Genomic DNA, 19,100 nt, shown 5'->3' on the forward strand with positions numbered 1-19,100 from the left:
TATATCGCCTTATCAAAAACGACACACGGAGAGGAATGTTGTTCTTTGTGTTGTTTATGTAATGCTTGTATCTATACACCTGGGTTTTGTTACCGGCAGCGCTCACTGGAAGACTACATTAGCCATCATTGCTGGAAACTACTAGCCTGACAAGCCAGACTCACATCAAGATGTTTGGTCTGGAAACTCACCATTGACAGCTCAATCCGAGGGGCGGATAAACGGTTGTCTTTCAAACTCCCTCTGCACCCGATAGGATAGCGCTACAACCAACCAGAGCAACGAAGATGAAGCAGAGCTCGCTGACTGATTAAACATTCGCCGTATCCGGTCGGCTAAACTCTGAACACATCTTCTCTTTTTAAGAATGACTTCAGTGCCGTTCTTTGTTCTTTTCTCAGAGAAAAGCTTAACTCCAAGTCTTCCAGAGTCGCGGTCAAAGCTGATTCGAAAGACCACCGTTCGCCAGTTTCTGTGTTTACTAGAAGCACGCAAACGCAACTCGGCCGTCGTCATTATGGCCCTGCCCACCGACTCTATACACGATGTGATTGGCCCGTCCAGATTGTGAGGAATACAGCTCAGAAGGGTATTGAGAGTTGCTAGACGACACTTGCGGGCAGATTAAATTTGCTGCCGCTAGGGTCCGTCTAGATTTCTAGGCTAGGAAACTACAGCAAACTACAGCAACTCAAATAGCTCAAAATACACAGCATACCCAGGTTGATTGGGACACTTTTTGCCATTGAGATCTCGAGCAGTTTTTGTGTGTGTGTATATATATATATATATATATATATATATATATATATATATATATATATATATATATATATATATATATATATATATATATATATATATATATACAGTTTGCTTTAAGAGAAATATATAAATATATGAATTTTTTTAAATGTATTTATATATTTGTTTTATTTATTTTTTTATTTTTTTCGAAGAACATACACTCTCAGAAAAACAGTGTGCAATAACTAGCAGAGTTATTGCACATGGAAAAACTCACTACCGTAATGTTATTGTAACCTGAATGGTTGCTGGAGTCTTTTTCTCAGCTGTTTTCTGGTCAAGCATGTGAAAATGTTGCATCTGGTCACTTAGTAAATCTTGTCTTGTAGTACTCTCACCCAGTTCTTGCTCTAGATCTCAGTTGAGAGAGATTTGCAGCACATGCTTCAGTGTAACTCAATCCAGAGTTCAGATTTATAATGAAAGGTGATTTGAGAGCCGTTGTGTTTTTCAGAAGGAACTATAATCCTCGTACAGTAGCTTATTGTTAGTGGGAAGTGCGTATTTAAATTGAAACCTAGATGGGTGGTTTTTGGCCAGAATTCATTGCAATGTGGGTAGTCAGAAATCTGTAATGAAATGTATCAGTGTCTGGCTGTCAAAATGAGCATTTACTCTCGTTTGCCAAGTCCCAGACAAACGCTGGAGGTGCTGGAAGTGCCGGAGGATGCTGGGAGTTTTCACAAAAGAGCCCAGAAGGGCTTTTTGTCCATACTGAACCTTAAATCCAAGCGTGAAATCGGTGCCATGCTAAAGATGGTGCCGTGTTACAATACTAACCATGGAGTGTGACAGTGAGGAGCGTCATGGGGTTTTACTCTTGTTTTAAAAACTCGTCCGGGCAGAAAAAGGCACCTTAATTAACAGGAAACAGACTGATGTATCGCACAATAAAACCGCTGTGTTTATGGAGCTGGTTCAGTGCGACCTGCCACGAGGGGTCTTTACTCAATGCCAACTGTGTGTGTTTTATTGACATGTGTTTAAATGTCTACAATGATGGTCGAGTTCATTTGAAGTCCTCTTAAGTTTAAATGGGTCGTTTTAGGCATTTGTGCCATTTGTTTTTCCACATATAATGTTGTTAAAATTAACAATTAATTAATATAATGTGATGTAATGTAATGTACTATAATGTAATATAAAATAATGTAATATATAATTTTATAATATTATAAAGTAATTTAAATAATGAAAATATGGATATATATAGTTGTGTAAATGTGTGTAGCCGTGTATTAAGATTTGCTCATGATTTTCTAAAACATTTCAAATGATTGCAGGTCAGTTTCTGTAAATAATCTGTGGATTGGAGAGGGAGGTGTGTATGTGAGAGCATGTTTTTCATGATATGAGAGCTGTGCACAGATACTGAATCCAGAAATGTTGACAGAAACTAAATCTTAATGCTGGTTTCTGTTTTTGTCTGTCTGTTATATTACTGTTCAGCTGAAACTCTGCTCGTGTCGTTCAGAAAGACTGCTCGTAATACAACCCACCCCAAACCTGATCGCCCACTGTGTGTGAGATTTATTTATATACGGGCACTATTCAGAGGGAAACTAAAGATTCCTGGCTGTGTACACACACACACACACACACACACACACACACACACACACACACACACACACACACACACACACACACACACACACACACACACACACAGTGTTAATGATCCCCAAGGCGGGTGCTGAAGTCTACACACTTGACCACACACACACATGATGACTGTCACTCACTGAAAACAATCCAGTCTTCCCAAGGTTAAATGGTTTCTCACACCACACACACACACACACACACAAACACTTGCAGCACCTGCGTTAGGACATCACAGTCCAGACTTCTGCCTCTGATCTCTACCGCATGTGAATATTTATAGCCTGTGGATATCCAAGATCAGTTCCTCCCTTTTTCTCACTGTGTTCTCTGTTTTATTTCTTCTGAAGACCTTTCACACTATATTGTAGTAAATACTAGAAGCTCCTGATCAAAGCTATGATTAGAAACAAGAATGTGCAAACTTTCGTTTCTTAATGTCATTGTTTTAGAGAAAAAAACGACTCTCAATCTCTTATCACATCATAAAACCTTCTGTTATAACATTTTCAGCACATAGGATTTTTTATGGTATTATTAGAAGTTAATGGAACTTAAAAGTTCGTTTATGACATCATATGAACTTAAATGTTATTTTATGGCATCAGAGGAACTTTAAGATTCTTTAATGACATCATAGGAACTTAAAGGTTATTTTATGACCTAATCTGATCTTAAAAGTTATTTTATTATTATCATAGGAACCTGAAGATTACTTTGACAACATAGAAACTTAAGTTCTCTTCTCTTAACAACTTAAGGTCCTTTTATGACATATGATCTTGAAAGTTATCTTATGACATACTAGGAACTTAAACTTTCCTTTATGACATCAAAGGAAATGTTAATGTATGACATCATAGGAGCTTAAATGTTAATGTATGACATCATAGGAGCTTAAATGTTAATGTATGACATCATAGGAGCTTAAATGTTAATGTATGACATCATAGGAACTTAAGTTCTATTATCTTAGCAATTTAAAGATTATTTTATGACATCAAATGAACTTGAAACTTATCTTATTGATTAATACAGTTAATCATTTAGCAGACGCTTTTATCCAAAGCGACTTACAAAAGAGGAGCAACTTAATCGACTTAAACGTTCTTTTATAACATCAAATGGACTTGAATGTTATTTTATGACATCATAGGAGCTTTATGATTCTTTAATGACATCATAGGAACTTGTGGGAACATGATAGGAAGTTCTCTTATCTTAGCAACTTAAAGATTATTTTATGACATCATATGAACTTGAAAGGTATCTTATGACATCATAGGGACTTAAATATTATTTTGTGACATCACAGGAACCTAAAGATTACTTTGGCATCATAGGAACTTAAGTTCTCTTCTCTTAGCAACTTAAAGTTTTTTTTTTATGACATCATATGAACTTAAAAGTTATCTTATGGCGTTATAGGTACTTAAAGATTCCTTAGTTTATGACATCATACGAAAGGTTAACTTATGACATTAGAGGAACTTAAATGTTATTTTATGGCATCATAGGAGCTTTAAGATTATTTAATGACATCATAGGAACTTAAGTTCTATTATCTTAGCAACTTAAAGTTTATTTTATGACATCAAATGAACTTGAAAGTTATTTTATTGAATAATACATTTAATCATTTAGCAGACGATTTTATCTAAAGCGACTTACAAAAGAGGAGAGCAATAGAAGCAACTAAACAACCAAGGGCAACAGCCTGCAAGAGCTGCAAGAAGTTTGAGTTACTCAAGCACAGTACACAAACAATTTATTTATATACAGTGCCTTGCGAAAATATTCGGCTCCCTTGAACTTTGCGACCTTTTGCCACATTTCAGGCTTCAAACATAATGATGTGTCACTGTCATTTTTTGTGAAGAATCAACAACAAGTGGGACACAATTATGAAGTGGAATGAAATTTATTGGATATTTCAAACTTTTCTAACAAATCAAAAACTGAAAAATTGGGCGTGCAAAATTATTCGGCCCCTTTACTTTCAGTGCAGCAAACTCTCTCCAGAAGTTCAGTGAGGATCTCTGAATGATCCAATGTTGACCTCAATGACTAATGATGATCAATTGAGTCCACCTGTGTGTAATCAAGACTCTGTATAAATGCACCCGCACTGTGATAGTCTCAGAGGTCCGTTTAATGCGCAGAGAGCATCATGAAGAACAAGGAACAAACCAGGCAGGTCCAAGATACTGTTGTGGAGAAGTTTAAAGCTGGATTTGGATACAAAAAGATTTCCCAAGCTTTAAACATCCCAAGGAGCACTGTGCAAGCGATAATATTGAAATGGAAGGAGTATCAGACCACTGCAAATCTACCAAGACCTGGCCGTCCCTCTAAACTTTCAGCTCATACAAGGAGAAGACTGATCAGAGATGCAGCCAAGAAGCCCATGATCACTCTGGAGGAACTGCAGAGATCTACAGCTGAGGTGGGAGACTCTGTCCATAGGACAACAATCAGTCGTATACTGCACAAATCTGGCCTTTCTGGAAGAGTGGCAAGAAGAAAAAAGTCGTTTAAAGTTTGCCACAAGCCACCTGGGAGACACACCAAACATGTGGAAGAAGGTGCTCTGGTCAGATGAAACCAAAATTGAACTTTTTGGCAACGATGCAAAACGTTATGTTTGGCGTAAAAGCAGCACAGCTCATCACCCTGAACACACACCATCCCCACTGTCAAACGTGGTGGCGGCAGCATCATGGTTTGGGCCTGCTTTTCTTCAGGGGAGGCCTGATATTACCCTACCAAGGAGGCCTGATATTTTTGCAAGGCACTGTGTATATATATATATAAACAAACAAACAAATAAATAGAAAGTTGAATTTGGATAATTAAGTGCTAGTCTTTATTGAATGAATGAATGAATGAATGAATGAATGAATGAATGAATGAATGAATGAATGAATGAATGAATGAATGAGGCATTTATATAGCACTTTCAAATGTACTACTGTACACCCAAAGCGCTTCACACTCATGTCAGGGGTCTCTCCTCAACCACCACCAGTGTGCAGCATCCACTTGGATTGATTTATTGATCAGATGCAGCTGGAAAAGATGAGTCTTAAGATGTTTTTTGTACATTGTATGACACAATTCGATCTTAAAGGTTATTTTATGGTATCATAGGATCTTAAAAATTCTCTTAAAGTAATATAGGAACTTAAGAACCTGAAGGTTATTGAATAGCATCTTGGAAACTTAAAAAGGTTCTTTTAAAAAGGTATTATGTCATTAAGCTGTAAAACCCTTTTTGCAACCTTTATTTTCGAGAGTGTAGACATGCAGATGTTGAAAATTAAGTTTTTCATTTGACTCTTGATGGGCAGCAGAGGTAGTCATTATATGTTACAGTGCAGTGACGTTTGTGTGTGTGTGTGCGTGTGCGTGCGTGTGTGTGTCCTCTTAAAACGCACCTCACTTTATTTGCATGTAATTTCTGCTTCTTCCTGCAGCTCGTGTATTTTAAAGGTCTCCGTAGCGCTGCCTAAATATAAGCTTTTACAGGGACTGACCCTTCATCAGGCTTTCGTGTGGTCACGTCAGAGCTGCCCTGCTCCTTCTGCACAGATGTACGGCTGTAATTACATGTGAAGCGGCTATTTTCTGTCCTTTGCATTGGGTTTCCATTGCCTACAGTTTCTGTCCTGAAGTTATTTCAGTCATAACCGTAGCCGTGCTGCTGCTAGTTTTATTTAGAAGGATATTCTAAAGCTTTTTGCAGCTTTATATATGCATCCATCCAGTGGTCCCAAAAAAGTATTTAGACACTTAAAATGTCTGAATTGTCATTGCAAAATATCAATGAGTTGTTATATGCATTTCATTGCTTTTTCCTGCTGTTTTTGTTAACTGTTAGATTGCTTTCTTTGCACGTGGGCATTAATTGCACGCTTCTGCTCCACAAGGCTGTGATGTCATGATCGATTGTTCACATTTGATGCCAAACCTAAGACTTCAGCACAGTATTTCAGGGTCCAGTGAAGTTCTGCCTGTGACCATATTCTGATGTGGTTACAGGACTGTTAATGTGCAGATTGGCAGCAGACATCAACAGTGCATGCAAAATGCAACCAATTTTACTTCAATAATGTGATGTATTTCTGAGTGAACCAGATCCAGACATGATCCTGATATATAGATTAAGCCCTATCTTATGAGTCTGAATATGAGTCTGAAACTGCTCCATTGGGCTGTGATTATGGGGCGTGTTGGACAGACCTACAACCAATCAGAGAAACGGAGCGATGCGTTACGTTAGTTTCTCAAATGTCAACAGAGCTCAACTGCACTGTGTTGCCAAGTCCGCCTTTTTTCTCCGCAGGTTGTTTTCTATGTCCGCGGGTTGAAGCGACTATAATGTGATGTATAGACCCATGAGTGGGAATTTTAGCAGGCAACCTTACCAAAATAACACACATTTTACCCCCAAACGCCATTTTTTTCCCCCGGAGAACCCCCCGAGAAGCTATTGTTTAGGGCAAGTAGTTGGCGGGTTTTGTTGTAAAAACTTTGCAACCCTGTCTGCACACGCGCTGGAATCAGGCTGGAATAAACAATCTTTGCCGGTGTTGTAAAAAAATAACATAATTTAATAAAAAATAACATAATTTGATACACAGAGTACTTACCCACATGATCATATTTTTGAGAGAAATAGTGAAGGTGAATGCAGATACAAACAAGCTCTCCGTTTAGGATTTGAACAAATATAATCCAAGCCCCTTTGATGACGTGATGATTACGTTACTGTTGATCATCTGTCCGTCATCGTCTAAAGCCGCCCTGATGATCTCATTGGTCCGAACAGTTTCTGTTCAGGCATAATTACTCCTCTATGGATCGAGGCCAGACCGAACCGCCCGAGCTAAAAATGTTGTGGGCGGGGCTAAGTTTGGCTGGCATCCAGGCTACAGAAATGCATCACCTTATACATCCTTTTTCTTTATAAACTTTTCTCATCTCGAGAGATGCATGAACTGATGTATTCCTTAAATGCGATGCAAGTCACTTTGGATGAATGCATCTGCCACATTTAGTTTTTTAGTGATGAGTGGACAGGTTGAGGGTGAAAGACAAACTCTCATACTCTTGGAAAGGAAAAACAAGAACCTAAAGAACAAACCACAGTCTCTCACACACACACACACACACACACACACACAGACACACACACACACAGGTCCTTGAAGCATGAGAGGGTGCAGAGAAAGAGAGGGATTGTGAGAGCTGTCAGCGGGCGTAGTGGGAAAGCTGATTCTGGCAGAAAAGCGTTGTGGGTCGGCAGCGAGTGGCATCGATCACTGTGCCGTCTCTGTGAGGGCCAGGGCAGAGAGAGAGAGAGCGAGAGAGCACAGTTGGCAGACTCTGAATGTTTGAGAGCGGCCACATGGTTGCCCAGTTGGCAAGACTCCACCGTTTATACCCAGCTTGCATTTCTGAGCCTGTGCGTGCAGCGGACACGAAACAGGTGCTCTACAAACTGTAGGCTTCAAGAGTATTAATACAGGAAATGAGGGCTGTGTTTGCATACAAGATGTGCTTGTAATAGTGTGTGCGTGTTTATTATATATGCATATGTTTTTATTTATAAAAGAGGTGTATGTATATGCTGTGTGTGCAGAGTAAATATAAAATGCTGATTTATATATTTGCACATTTCATTAACAGATATTATCATATCATTTATATACATAACATTGTGTATAAATGATGGATGGATGGATGTGGATGGATGGATGGATGGATGGACGGATAATTATAACTTGTGTGTATTTGAACATACTATATACACCGATCAGGCATAACATTGACACCCTTCCTAATATTGTGTTTATTCCCCCTTTTGCTGCCAAAACAGCCCTGATCCCGACCCCAGAAGGTGTGCTGTGGTATCTGGCACCCAGATGTTAGCAGCAGATCCTTTAAGTCCTGTGAGTTTGCGAGGTGGGCCCTCCATGGATCGGACTTGTTTGTTCATCACATCCCACAGATGCTCGATGGGACTGAGACCTGGGGAATTTGGAGGCCAGGTCAACACCTCAAACACATCCTGGCCAAATTTGCCCATTGGCCTCTGTCCATCATGGCCTCCTAATAATCCCCATATCCTGATTGGCTTCATCACTCGGTCTCCTCTCCACCAATCAGCTGGTGTGTGGTTAGCGTTCTGGCGCAATATGGCTGCCGTTGCATCATCCAGGTGGATGCTGCACATTGGTGGTGGTTGAGGAGATTCCCCCCTTCTATGTAAAGCGCTTTGAGTGCCTTGAAAAGCGCTATATAAATCGAACGCATTATTATTGTTGTTCTCCTCAAACCATTTGTGCTTGTGTCAGGAGCATTATCTGCTGAAAGAGCCACAGCCACCAGATAATACCGTTTCCATGAAAGGGTGTTCATGGTCAACAATACTTAGGTAGGTGGTACGTGTTCAAAGTAACATCCACATGAATGGCAGGACCCAAGGTTTCCCAGCAGAACATTGGCCAAAGCATCACACTGCCTCCGCCGGCTCGCCTTCTTCCCATAGTGCATCCTGGGGCCATGTGTTCCCCAGGTGAGAGACGCACACACACCCGGCCATCCACGTGATGTAAAAGAAAACGTGATTCATCAGACCAGGCCACCTTCTTCCATTACTCTGTGGTTCAGTTCTGATGCTCACGTGCCACTGTTGGTGCTTTCGGCAGGGGGCAGGGGTCAGTATGGGCACCCTGACTGGTCAGCGGCTATTCAGCTCCACACGCAACAAACTGAGATGCTCTGTGTATTCTGACACCTTTCTATCAGAACCAGCATTAACTTCTGGAGCAATCTGAGCTCCAGTAGCTCGTCTGTTTGATCGGACCACACGGGCCAGCCTTCGCTCCACACGTGCATCAATGAGCCTTGGCCGCCCATGACCCTGTGGCCGGTTCTCCACTGTTCCTTCCTTGGAGCACTTTTGATAGATACTGACCACTGCAGACCGGGAACAGCCCACAAGAGCTGCAGATCTGGAGATGCTCTGACCCAGTCGTCTAGCATCACAATCTGGCCCTTGTCAAACTCGCTCAAATCCTTACGCTTGCCCATTTTTCCTGCTCCTAACACATCAACTTTGAGGACAAAATGTTCACTTGCTGCCTAATATATCCCACCCACTAACAGGTGCTGTGATGAAGAGATCATCAGTGTTACTCACTGAAACACGATGCATTAAGAACTGGGGGTGAAAAAGTTTTGAATTTGAAGATCAATGTAAATTGGACTTAATTTGTCTTCTGGGAAACATGTAAGTTGCTTCTGAAGTGCAGTACTAAATGATTTTTTAAAATGTTTAAACAAAATAAGAACAATTTGGACATCTTCATCGTGTTCAAAAGTCTTCAACTCTCTTAATGGCTCTTAATGCATCGTGTTTTCTTCTGGAGCATCAGTGAATGTTTAAACCTTTTTTTTACTAGTTATGCCAATCATAATCATATTCATATATTCAGGGTAAAGCTTGACTCTGTGTTCTAGTCAGGTCTGGCATGTGAATGAATTTCTCTGGGAAAGTGCAGTGTGTGAGAGGCCATGTCATGTGCTCACACTCAGACACACACTTAGGTCGAGTCTTTGTTGATTGTTTACTGTGTGTGTGTAATTCTCTCCTCACACACACAACAGGGTCTTTGTGTGTGTGTGTGTGTGTGTGTGTGTGTGTGTGTGTGTGTGTGTGTGTGTGTGTGTGTGTGTGTGTGTGTGTGTGTGTGTGAGTGACCTCCTTTTAGCATTTCCGTACATTGAGGGTCACTGGTAGTGTGTTTGTTTCCTCCCTGAAGCTGTAAAAACTCATCTGCCTGTTGATCAATGACGGTTATTTTACTGTGTTGATTTCCAATCATCAGTCACTGGTGTTGCTGTCCTGTGGAGTCAATCATGGGGCCTCGTATCAGTTTGATTTCATTTGGGACTGTAGAAAAATCTGTTTTCCAGTGATTGCCCCCTTTTAAAGCTCTCTGTGTATATCGGTTCTTGTTAAATCTATGTTCTAAGGATACGATAAGTTTCCTCTCCCTCATGTCATAAGTTTTTCCCTCTCAGATCAGAATGAAGGAATTGAAACGGATGAATCTGAAGAGCCGATATAAGCTGAGCACTGAAGTTTGTAGTCTGTCTTTGCTTGGGGCCGTTTAGTATTTCCTGTGATGTTCACATGTTGAAATGAGTTTCCTGAATCTTATTGCATTCCGTTCACTTCACTCGATTTGTTTTCTTATGTCTTTCAATCTCTCTGCTCTTTTTCTCCACAGAACAATAAAGTGAAGCATGTATGGAGATCATTTGTAGGGATTTGAAAAAGCTTTTACTGAACACCTGTCAGGATATACTTGCTTATGAACTGACAATAATAATGCATGTAACATGACGTTTAAAATCAGAGAAGTGTTATGTTGATTTTATGGTTTTAATTTTATGTGCATTGAGCATATTTATTCCACGCTCACACCAGGGGGTAAAATGATCCAACCGTCTCCATTGACTTGAAGCAGCCTCCTTGTCATTTCTGACTTAACAAAAAACAGAACAATGTGTACAAGCTGATATGTGACCGGATATATAGCAAACAAGCCAAAAAAAACAGAACTACGTTTTTATAAGCTGTCGATCCAAAAAACCAAGTGTTTAAGGACAGAAAAGCGATAAATAAAATAAGATAATGCCCCTTTAACTCTTCTGTGTCTGCACGTGTCCATCCGTCCTGACAGTAACTGTTGGGATTATGAACCTCAGGTATAAAAACGTCACTGTATACACTCTCAGAAAAAAAGGTACAGTGCTGTCACTGGGGCGGTACCCTAAGGTACAAAAGTGAAAAGGTACATCTTTGTACCTTACCCACCTCTAAAAGGTACATATTAGTACCTTAAAAGGTACATATCAGTACTTTAAGAGTGCAAATGAGTACCTTAAAGGTACATAGTAGAACCGTTTCGGTTTTGTACCTTAGGGTACCGCCCCAGTGACAGACATGTAACTTTTTTCTGACTGTATAGCAAATCGTTCGCGGATCGTTCATGCTTGTGCTCGTTTCCATTACACGTTCTATCATTGATTAGAGCCGCTTGCCTAGTTGACCTTTAAACTTTAAACTGTGAATTGGGACTGTAAATCACCACTTACAACACCCGAGCTCAAAGGGTTAGTTCACCCAAAAATAAAATGTATGTCATTAAAGGGTTAGTTCACCCAAAAATGAAATTGATGTCATTAATGACTCACCCTAATGTCGTTCCACACCCGTAAGACCTCTGTTCATCTTCAGAATACAGTTTAAGATATTTTATATATATTTTATATATGAACTAACCCTTTAACACCACTCAGGTGTTCTTTAGAGACAGTAAAAATGTCTGTAAGGAGATGAACGCTGTGTCTTAAATGACCAATCGCAATGGAAACTCAAGATGATTTTAAATATGGGTTGTCATGAAAATCAATATCTCAGGTGTCATTTTTTTCTTGCCCCGGGGTTTGTTGTCACTTCAGAAGCATGTGTAGTGACCTCATGATGCCTCTATTTTACATATCCTGGTTTCGCTTCCCTGTGGCACAGATATCATTATCAGCTCAGGGGAGTTTCTGAAAAAAAAAAAAAAAACAGGTCCAGTTTACAGTCATACTCAGGCAGTGATGTCATAGGTCATCTGGGTTATTGATCTTCAGGTTTCTCTTTTTTTTCTTGTTTCTTTTTTAAACACCCGAATCGGAGTTCAAGGACACAGGACATGGTGTTTTTACCACACGGGACAGTGTGAGACAGTGAGCACGTGCTATACTAACAGGCCGCCGCTGATAGAGAGCGAGAGGGATGTTTTGGCTTTATCTCAGCGATGCTAATTTTGGTCTCTTGTCATCGCATTTCTCTTCTCTCCTTCCAAGAGGCGCTGTTCTGCCTGAAGCTGGGGTCATTTGATATGAATGTTACGTAAACGCTTAACTGCTCTTTATCCACGACACAGCGTCTTATGAATGAATACAAATACTACAGTTAAAGTAGTTGGGCTGCACGATATTGGAAAAACTGACATTGCAATGTTTTCTTTTTCTGCAATATATATATTGCGATATGGGGAAAAAATACAGAAATTTTCGGCAGATGACTTGAATAGCGCTATTCTAAAATCAGTGTGTGATCTGTGTGTATGTATGTGTGTATATTTCTGTTTTTTGTTTTTGTTTTTATTTGATAAAATATTAAACAAAATAAGAAACTTAATTTAATAAAAAAATACAGCTCTAAAATAACTAATATTTACAACTTAAATGTTTTATTGTCAAATATTAAATAAGCAAACTTTTATTTTGGTGGTTTTCTGGCAAATAAATAAATAAATGCCTGCATTTAAATGAAAACAATGCCAGACTTCACTCTGAAACCAGCAGTTCATATATTTATTTAATTAAATCCACAGCCTTTGTGATTTGATAAACGCACTAAGCCATATCGCAGCCATTCTGTCATCATGTCAATAATTATGTTTTGTAATGTTTTTGGTTTTTTTGTACTATGAAGTTCCATGTAAATACTGTGGCGCACGAAAATGGTAATCATAGAGCAATCATAGAGCACCATACTGTACTGTATATGACTTGTGTGATGCTGTTTTGTATGTAAATGAGCAGTGTGAACAATGATGTGTTGCTCATAGTTGAACTGAATCCTGTCTTTTCTTTCTTTTCTCTGTTGTTCTCACAGAGGAAACATCACGCTACCGAAGGTCCCGGAGTCCAACATGGGCCTGAGCGTGTTAGGTGTGTTTCTCGGATTGCTTCTGGAAGTTTCCACACACGGCCCCTCCAGCGTTCCCAGGAGCTCATGGAAGCAGGGTGGTGAGTTAAGGGTTAATTTAGTTTTTCTTGTCAAAAATGTAGCGGGTGTAAGACGTCTGCTGGCTCCACGTGTGTTCTGATGCTATGTTTGATAGAAAAACCACTTCCTGCGCTGCTGAAATATCTAAGCTTCTAAAGTGTATGTATGTGTGTGTGTGTGTGTGTGTGTGTGTGTGTGGTTGGGTGGGTGGGTGGGTGTTGGTGTGTGTGTACATGTTTTGTAGCCTGGTGACTTCTAGCCAAAGACTCATGGGGACTCGTGTCACGCTGGGGACCTAAATTGAGGTCCCCATGGGTACAAAAGCTTATAAATCATACAGAATGAGTTATTTTGGAAATGTAAAAATGCAGAAAGATTTGTGTGATGGGCAGGGGTAGTGTAGGGGGATAGAATATATGGATTGCACAGTATAAACTATTACGTCTATGGCGAGTCCCCAGAAAGATAGCGCGCCAGATGTGTGTGTGTGTTTAAAATTGTATTTTATTTCAAATAAATGCACTTTCTATTCATCAAAGAATGGTTTCCACAAAATATGAAGCGGCACAACTGTTTTCAACATTGATGATCATCATAAATGTTTCTTTAGCTCTAAAATAATCATATCAGAATGATTTCTGAAGGAACATGTGACACTGAAGACTGGAGTAATGATGCTGAAAACTCAGTTTTGATCACAGGAATAAATTACATTTAAAGTATTTTTAAAAAATGTTATACAGTTTCCCGATATTCCAGTTTTCACTGTATTTTTGATCGATAAATGCAGCATTGGTGAGCAGAAGACTTCTTTAAAAACATTCAAAAATCCCCAAACTTTTCAACAGTAAGATACACTGTTTTTAGGTTAGAAGCATGTTTCACCAACACAGGAAGTTTAATGTGTGGCTTTTAAACACAAATAGAATAAGCACACACGTGGCGCCTGCAGACGTCCTGTCTGGGCGCTGGCAACCTGAGCGCCACAAGTATGTAGCGTAAACACACACGCATGCACACACCAAACTGGCCGCCAAACACAAACTGCAGTGCCAGTGACATGCAAATCACCATATGTGAATGCATTAGCCTTTTTGCCCTTTTGTCTTGATGATGGTTTTGGTCTCTACTAGAACAGGTTTTCATGCTTGAATGTCCAAAAAACACATGTGCAGTACATACTTTTGAGTAGGAAAGTGTGGCAAGCAGCGAGGTGAGGGACCGTGAGAGCGGGTCGGTGGTGAGTGTTAATGAGCGCCAGCTGCGCGCCACACCGGTCTTGTCTCACGGCGGAGTGACGGGAGCATAAAAGGAGCCGCCGAAGACAGTGGATGACGAGAGAGGAGCAGGCCTGGATTTATGTTATATTTTGTTTACGTTTTGTTATGTGTGTGCGGCCAGTCGTCCGTGAGGGGCTGCCCGCATTACTTTTGTTTTGTTTATTTTTATTAAAAGTATTTGAATGTTTGCCGGTTCCCGCCTCCTTCCTTCCATATACGAACTGCGTTACAGAAAGCTTTAGGACATACTATCATCTCATCTTTAACGGACAGATATCACACTTAGTTACTGTACATGCATCCTGTCAGCGTTTAAACTGCCCGTCAATCATCTTGTCACATTTTAATTTCCTACCGTATCAGAGAGAAATGCACGTTGATCTGCCAGGTGTGTGTCTTTCACTCTCCTCATCAGGTTAGATACTGATAATTAATCATTAAAACCCCCTAATCTAAACATCTCTACTTAACTCTTGGACTTGCACCTCTGCCATGTTCGTAGTTTTTTTTATCACTTTTTTGTAGTTCTAATCAGATCCTCATCCAACACACAATGGGTAATGGGCAATATTAGCTGGCAAAAAGCTGCTTTTCTAGCCTAGAAATCTAGACGCACCCTAGCGGCAGCAAATCTAATATGCCTGCAAGTGTCGTCTAGTAATTCAATACCCTTCTGAGCTGTAATCGCCCAACTCTTGCCGGGCCAATCACATCGTGTATAGAGTTGGCGGGCGGGGCCATAATGACGACGGCCGAGTTGCGTTTGCGTGCTTCTAGTAAACACAGAAACTGGCGAACGACGGTATTTCGAATCAGCTTTGACCGCGACTCTGGAAGACTTGGAGTTAAGCTTTTCTCTGAGAAAAGAACAAAGAGCGGCACTGAAGTCATTCTTAAAAAGGGAAGATGTGTTCAGAGCCGACCGGATACGGCCATACGGCTAAAGTTTAATCTTTCAACTAGCTCTGGTTGGTTGTAGCGTTATCCAATTGAGTGCATGCCGTGCAGAGGGAGTTTGAAAGACAACCGTTTATCCCGCCCCTCGGATTGAGCTGTCTATGGTGAGTTTCCAGACCAAACATCTTGATGTGGGTCTGGCTTGTCAGGCTACTGCTTTACCACTGTCAAGCCAAATGGTTCTCATTGCATAACCATTCTGCTCCATGCCGATCCAGGCCAGCTGGTACGGTTCTGGTTTAATTTTCCACTGTGGGACTGATCACGGCCGCTCTTTGGAATGTAAAACAAAAGCGTCCGTTGTTGCCATGGCAACAGAACAGTTTCCTGATGATTTAAGACATAAATAACGACTGCATAATGGAGGATGATCAGATATTTATTTTTATTTTATTATTAATTTGTGTTTACACAAAACTGGTAGCCAGGCAATGGACAGGTGACCAATCCTGAGTGGCAACGTCATTTCATGGATTCTACCAGCACGGTTCAGCGCGGTTAGACAACTGTGTGGAGAACAGTTTGTAATCGTGCCGTCCCTTCCCAGGCTCAAGTGCCCGATGGTTGAAAAGTGGACAAAAAGTGTACACTGATCTGCACTTTGGATTCTAACCAGAAGTAGTAGACTGTCCGAGTATCTTTGAAATACTCATCTTTGGGGAACTGCATTGTGGTTTTAGTTCACACTAACAGCATTGCTGGGATCATTACTTTTGGGAACTCCGCTGTTCCGCTTTATAGTTAAAACTAAAGAATTGTTATCAATTTCAAATCGCGTGATATTTTGTCTAGCCTCTATATTATCAGAACTTCCCTGATGTTTTAATAACAATGGCTCTGTTACTAAATTTCTGAGTTTTAATACAATAGTTTCCTCTTTACCATAATGATGGACAACAGGATCATGTGACTCTGAACTCCTAATTTACATTTACACATCTGACTGACACTTTTATCCAAATCAATGTGCATTGCTTTCAGTGTCTACATGTGATGCTTTGGTAACACTTTAGGGTTTAATTCTTACTATTAACTAGCTGCTTTTTAGACGACTGGCTGTTTATTAGCACTAATAAAGCACATATTTACGCCTTCAACAAACTATGATTCTAATTTTGAATACTGAATATGGATGGCATGCGAATTCGGACACAGCAATTATCTTTCCCTTTTTGTCAGTGTTACTGCTCCTCTCTTCCCAGTCTGTCGGTAACACTTTTAATTCCGGTCTCTATGAAGCCCCTCCTCCTGAAAAGCGTAATGTGCTCTGATTGGTCGGCTGGATGAGTGTGTTGTGATTGATCAACTGCTCAAGCGTGTTTCGAGAAATGTCCAGCCCCTTACCATAACCGTCAGTTTTAACCATAGACTGTAAAAAAAAGTATGGATGTAGTGTCCGTGACGTCACCCATAGGTTTCCGAAGAGCCGTTCTGAAGCGTAAAGTAGAGACGAGCTGGCCGTCGCCATCTTGCCAGCTCATCATCGAGCGCCACTCCTGGATAACAGAAAATGGGCAAAGAGGCGGGATGTGGGCGGAGCTTAGGTGACATGATGACTAACAGACAGCGGATAATTGGCTATCCACCTGTCACTCAAAGTGGCCACGCCCTTAATTATGCAGAACTTTAAGGCTATATAATGTAAACAAATGAGTTATCAAAAAATGTATGACAGTTGTCATGAAGATAAAAATTTGCCATTTAGACCAAAACCACAAAAAAAAATATTTCTGCTGTAAAGTTGGGAATTTTGACATGGGGCACATTGAGATTCAGCTCCTTCTGGAGCCTGTCCCTAGTGGCCTGTTTTGCAGTTTAAGTCACTTCCATATTGGCGTCACATTGCCGCTTGCTTTTAAAACAATACTAACTAACTCAACCAGGCCCCGCCCCTTTATTCTGCTTATGAATTATTGAATTGAGAAATATTGTGACGTGTTGGTTCCCGGCAGAAAACTCAAGACTACAATGGAGGCGTTTCAGGGAGTTCAGAAACACTGATATAAAGAAGAACTCCAGCTGGAGGGACATTGGAATTTTATTGAACATGTTAAAAAGTATATGACCCCTTTAATGCACATGATTTAATGCTTATTAATGTCAATTTAATGGCAATAAAAACTAACAAGAAGCATTAACAAATGGCTGCTTCTTTCATAATGATCTCTCTCTGGAACGGATTCAACCGCAACCAGCTGGAGAATAATATTTTTACTGTTCAAAATACTCTTTTTAAAGTTTATTCAAATTTTAATGTGCAATGTATTCATTCAGCAGATGTAAAGAGATTCCAGAAAAATGTTATTTCTTTTCCAGCAGTTTCCATCTTGGTCAGATATATGTCTGCTCTTCATTTTCCAGTATGATCTCGGCCAGTGGCCACAAATCCCCTGTGATGTGTGAGCTGATCTGTGTGTGTTTCTGTAGATGTGAACCTGCTTGAGTTCTGGGAGCCGGATGTGTTTAACTACACGACTCTCCTGCTGAGCGAGGACCGAGGCGTGCTGTACGTGGGCGCTCGAGAGGTCGTCTACCAGCTCAACATGAACAATGTGTCAATCAAGAGCAACCAGGTGAGAATTATTCCTGACATGTAATGTCTTTTAAAGACTCATGTTAGTCACACAGTGCACAGACAGTGTTGTTTTCCCCGTGTGATGTTGTATTGACTGTGTTCTGTTTCAGCTGCGGTGGAAAGTTCCAGAGAGCGACATGTCAATGTGTATTTTAAAGGGAAAATCTAAAGAGGTAATGTGGAAAAATGCCTCCGATCTGAATGTATCATCACTACCAGTGGAATCTTTGTAAATATTTGATCCAGAGGATGAAATGTGCTTTTGTCCTTGTGTGATAGACGGACTGCCGAAACTACATTCGAGTTTTGCAAGTCCTGGACGAAGACAATCTGTATGTTTGCGGGACTCACGCGTTTCAGCCACTCTGTGATTATCTGGTGTGTACAACCCTTATTAAACCTTCAAAACATTTCAAGCATCAGCAGAGCTCGCCAGCAAACACTCTACTGTTTACAAGTCAGTAATTGTGCAACAGTAAGCGCCCACTTTTTATCAGCGTGTTTTTGATAGTGTTTTTTCCATCTATTTTCTCTAAATAGGGAAATTATTCAGTAAAGAGTTGAAGTTTTGAACCAAACTATCCAGCTCACAGATAAATAACATTATACATTTTTAGTAGTACATTAGAGGCGAAGAAATATTTGCAAATGTGTGGGGAAAAGGCCATGTGAGCATATTTTATGAAGAAATTGGCTTCTCTGTGCATAAAGCATTACAAATAATGTGGCCACAACAATCATAATAATACGAATTATTAAATGTAGATATTAAATGCAATATTTTTTTCAAGTTTACTATTTTTAAAGGGGGGGTGAAATGCTGTTTCATGCATACTGAGCTTTTTACACTGTTAAAGACTTGGATTCCCATCCTAAATATAGACAAAGTTTCAAAAACTAATGTTGGACGTTTGATGGAGTATTTCTGTGTCAAAAATACTCCTTCCGGTTTCGGAGAGTTTTTTTCCGAGTATGGCTCGGCTTGACGTTAATAAGAGCGGAAGATCCTTGTATG

At 40.2% G+C, this 19,100-nt stretch overlaps 1 protein-coding gene across 13 annotated transcripts in view; it reads left to right on the forward strand.

Moving 5' to 3' along the window:
• sema4d (sema domain, immunoglobulin domain (Ig), transmembrane domain (TM) and short cytoplasmic domain, (semaphorin) 4D) overlaps positions 1-19,100 on the forward strand; it is an 85,222-nt gene that overhangs the window by 42,425 nt on the left and 23,697 nt on the right. For all 13 annotated transcript variants that reach the window (XR_010898973.1, XR_010898972.1, XM_067423703.1 and 10 more), the window contains 4 exons: positions 13,160-13,293; positions 17,938-18,083; positions 18,196-18,258; positions 18,365-18,463. Coding sequence is in view for 11 of the 13 variants with exons in the window: in XM_067423703.1 (XP_067279804.1) it covers positions 13,160-13,293; positions 17,938-18,083; positions 18,196-18,258; positions 18,365-18,463 (442 nt within the window). In the remaining 2 variants the exon portion in view is untranslated. The remainder of the gene's footprint in view (positions 1-13,159; positions 13,294-17,937; positions 18,084-18,195; positions 18,259-18,364; positions 18,464-19,100) is intronic.

This window comes from Pseudorasbora parva, chromosome 18 (assembly GCF_024679245.1).
Source record: "Pseudorasbora parva isolate DD20220531a chromosome 18, ASM2467924v1, whole genome shotgun sequence".
Classification (NCBI taxonomy): domain Eukaryota; kingdom Metazoa; phylum Chordata; class Actinopteri; order Cypriniformes; family Gobionidae; genus Pseudorasbora; species Pseudorasbora parva.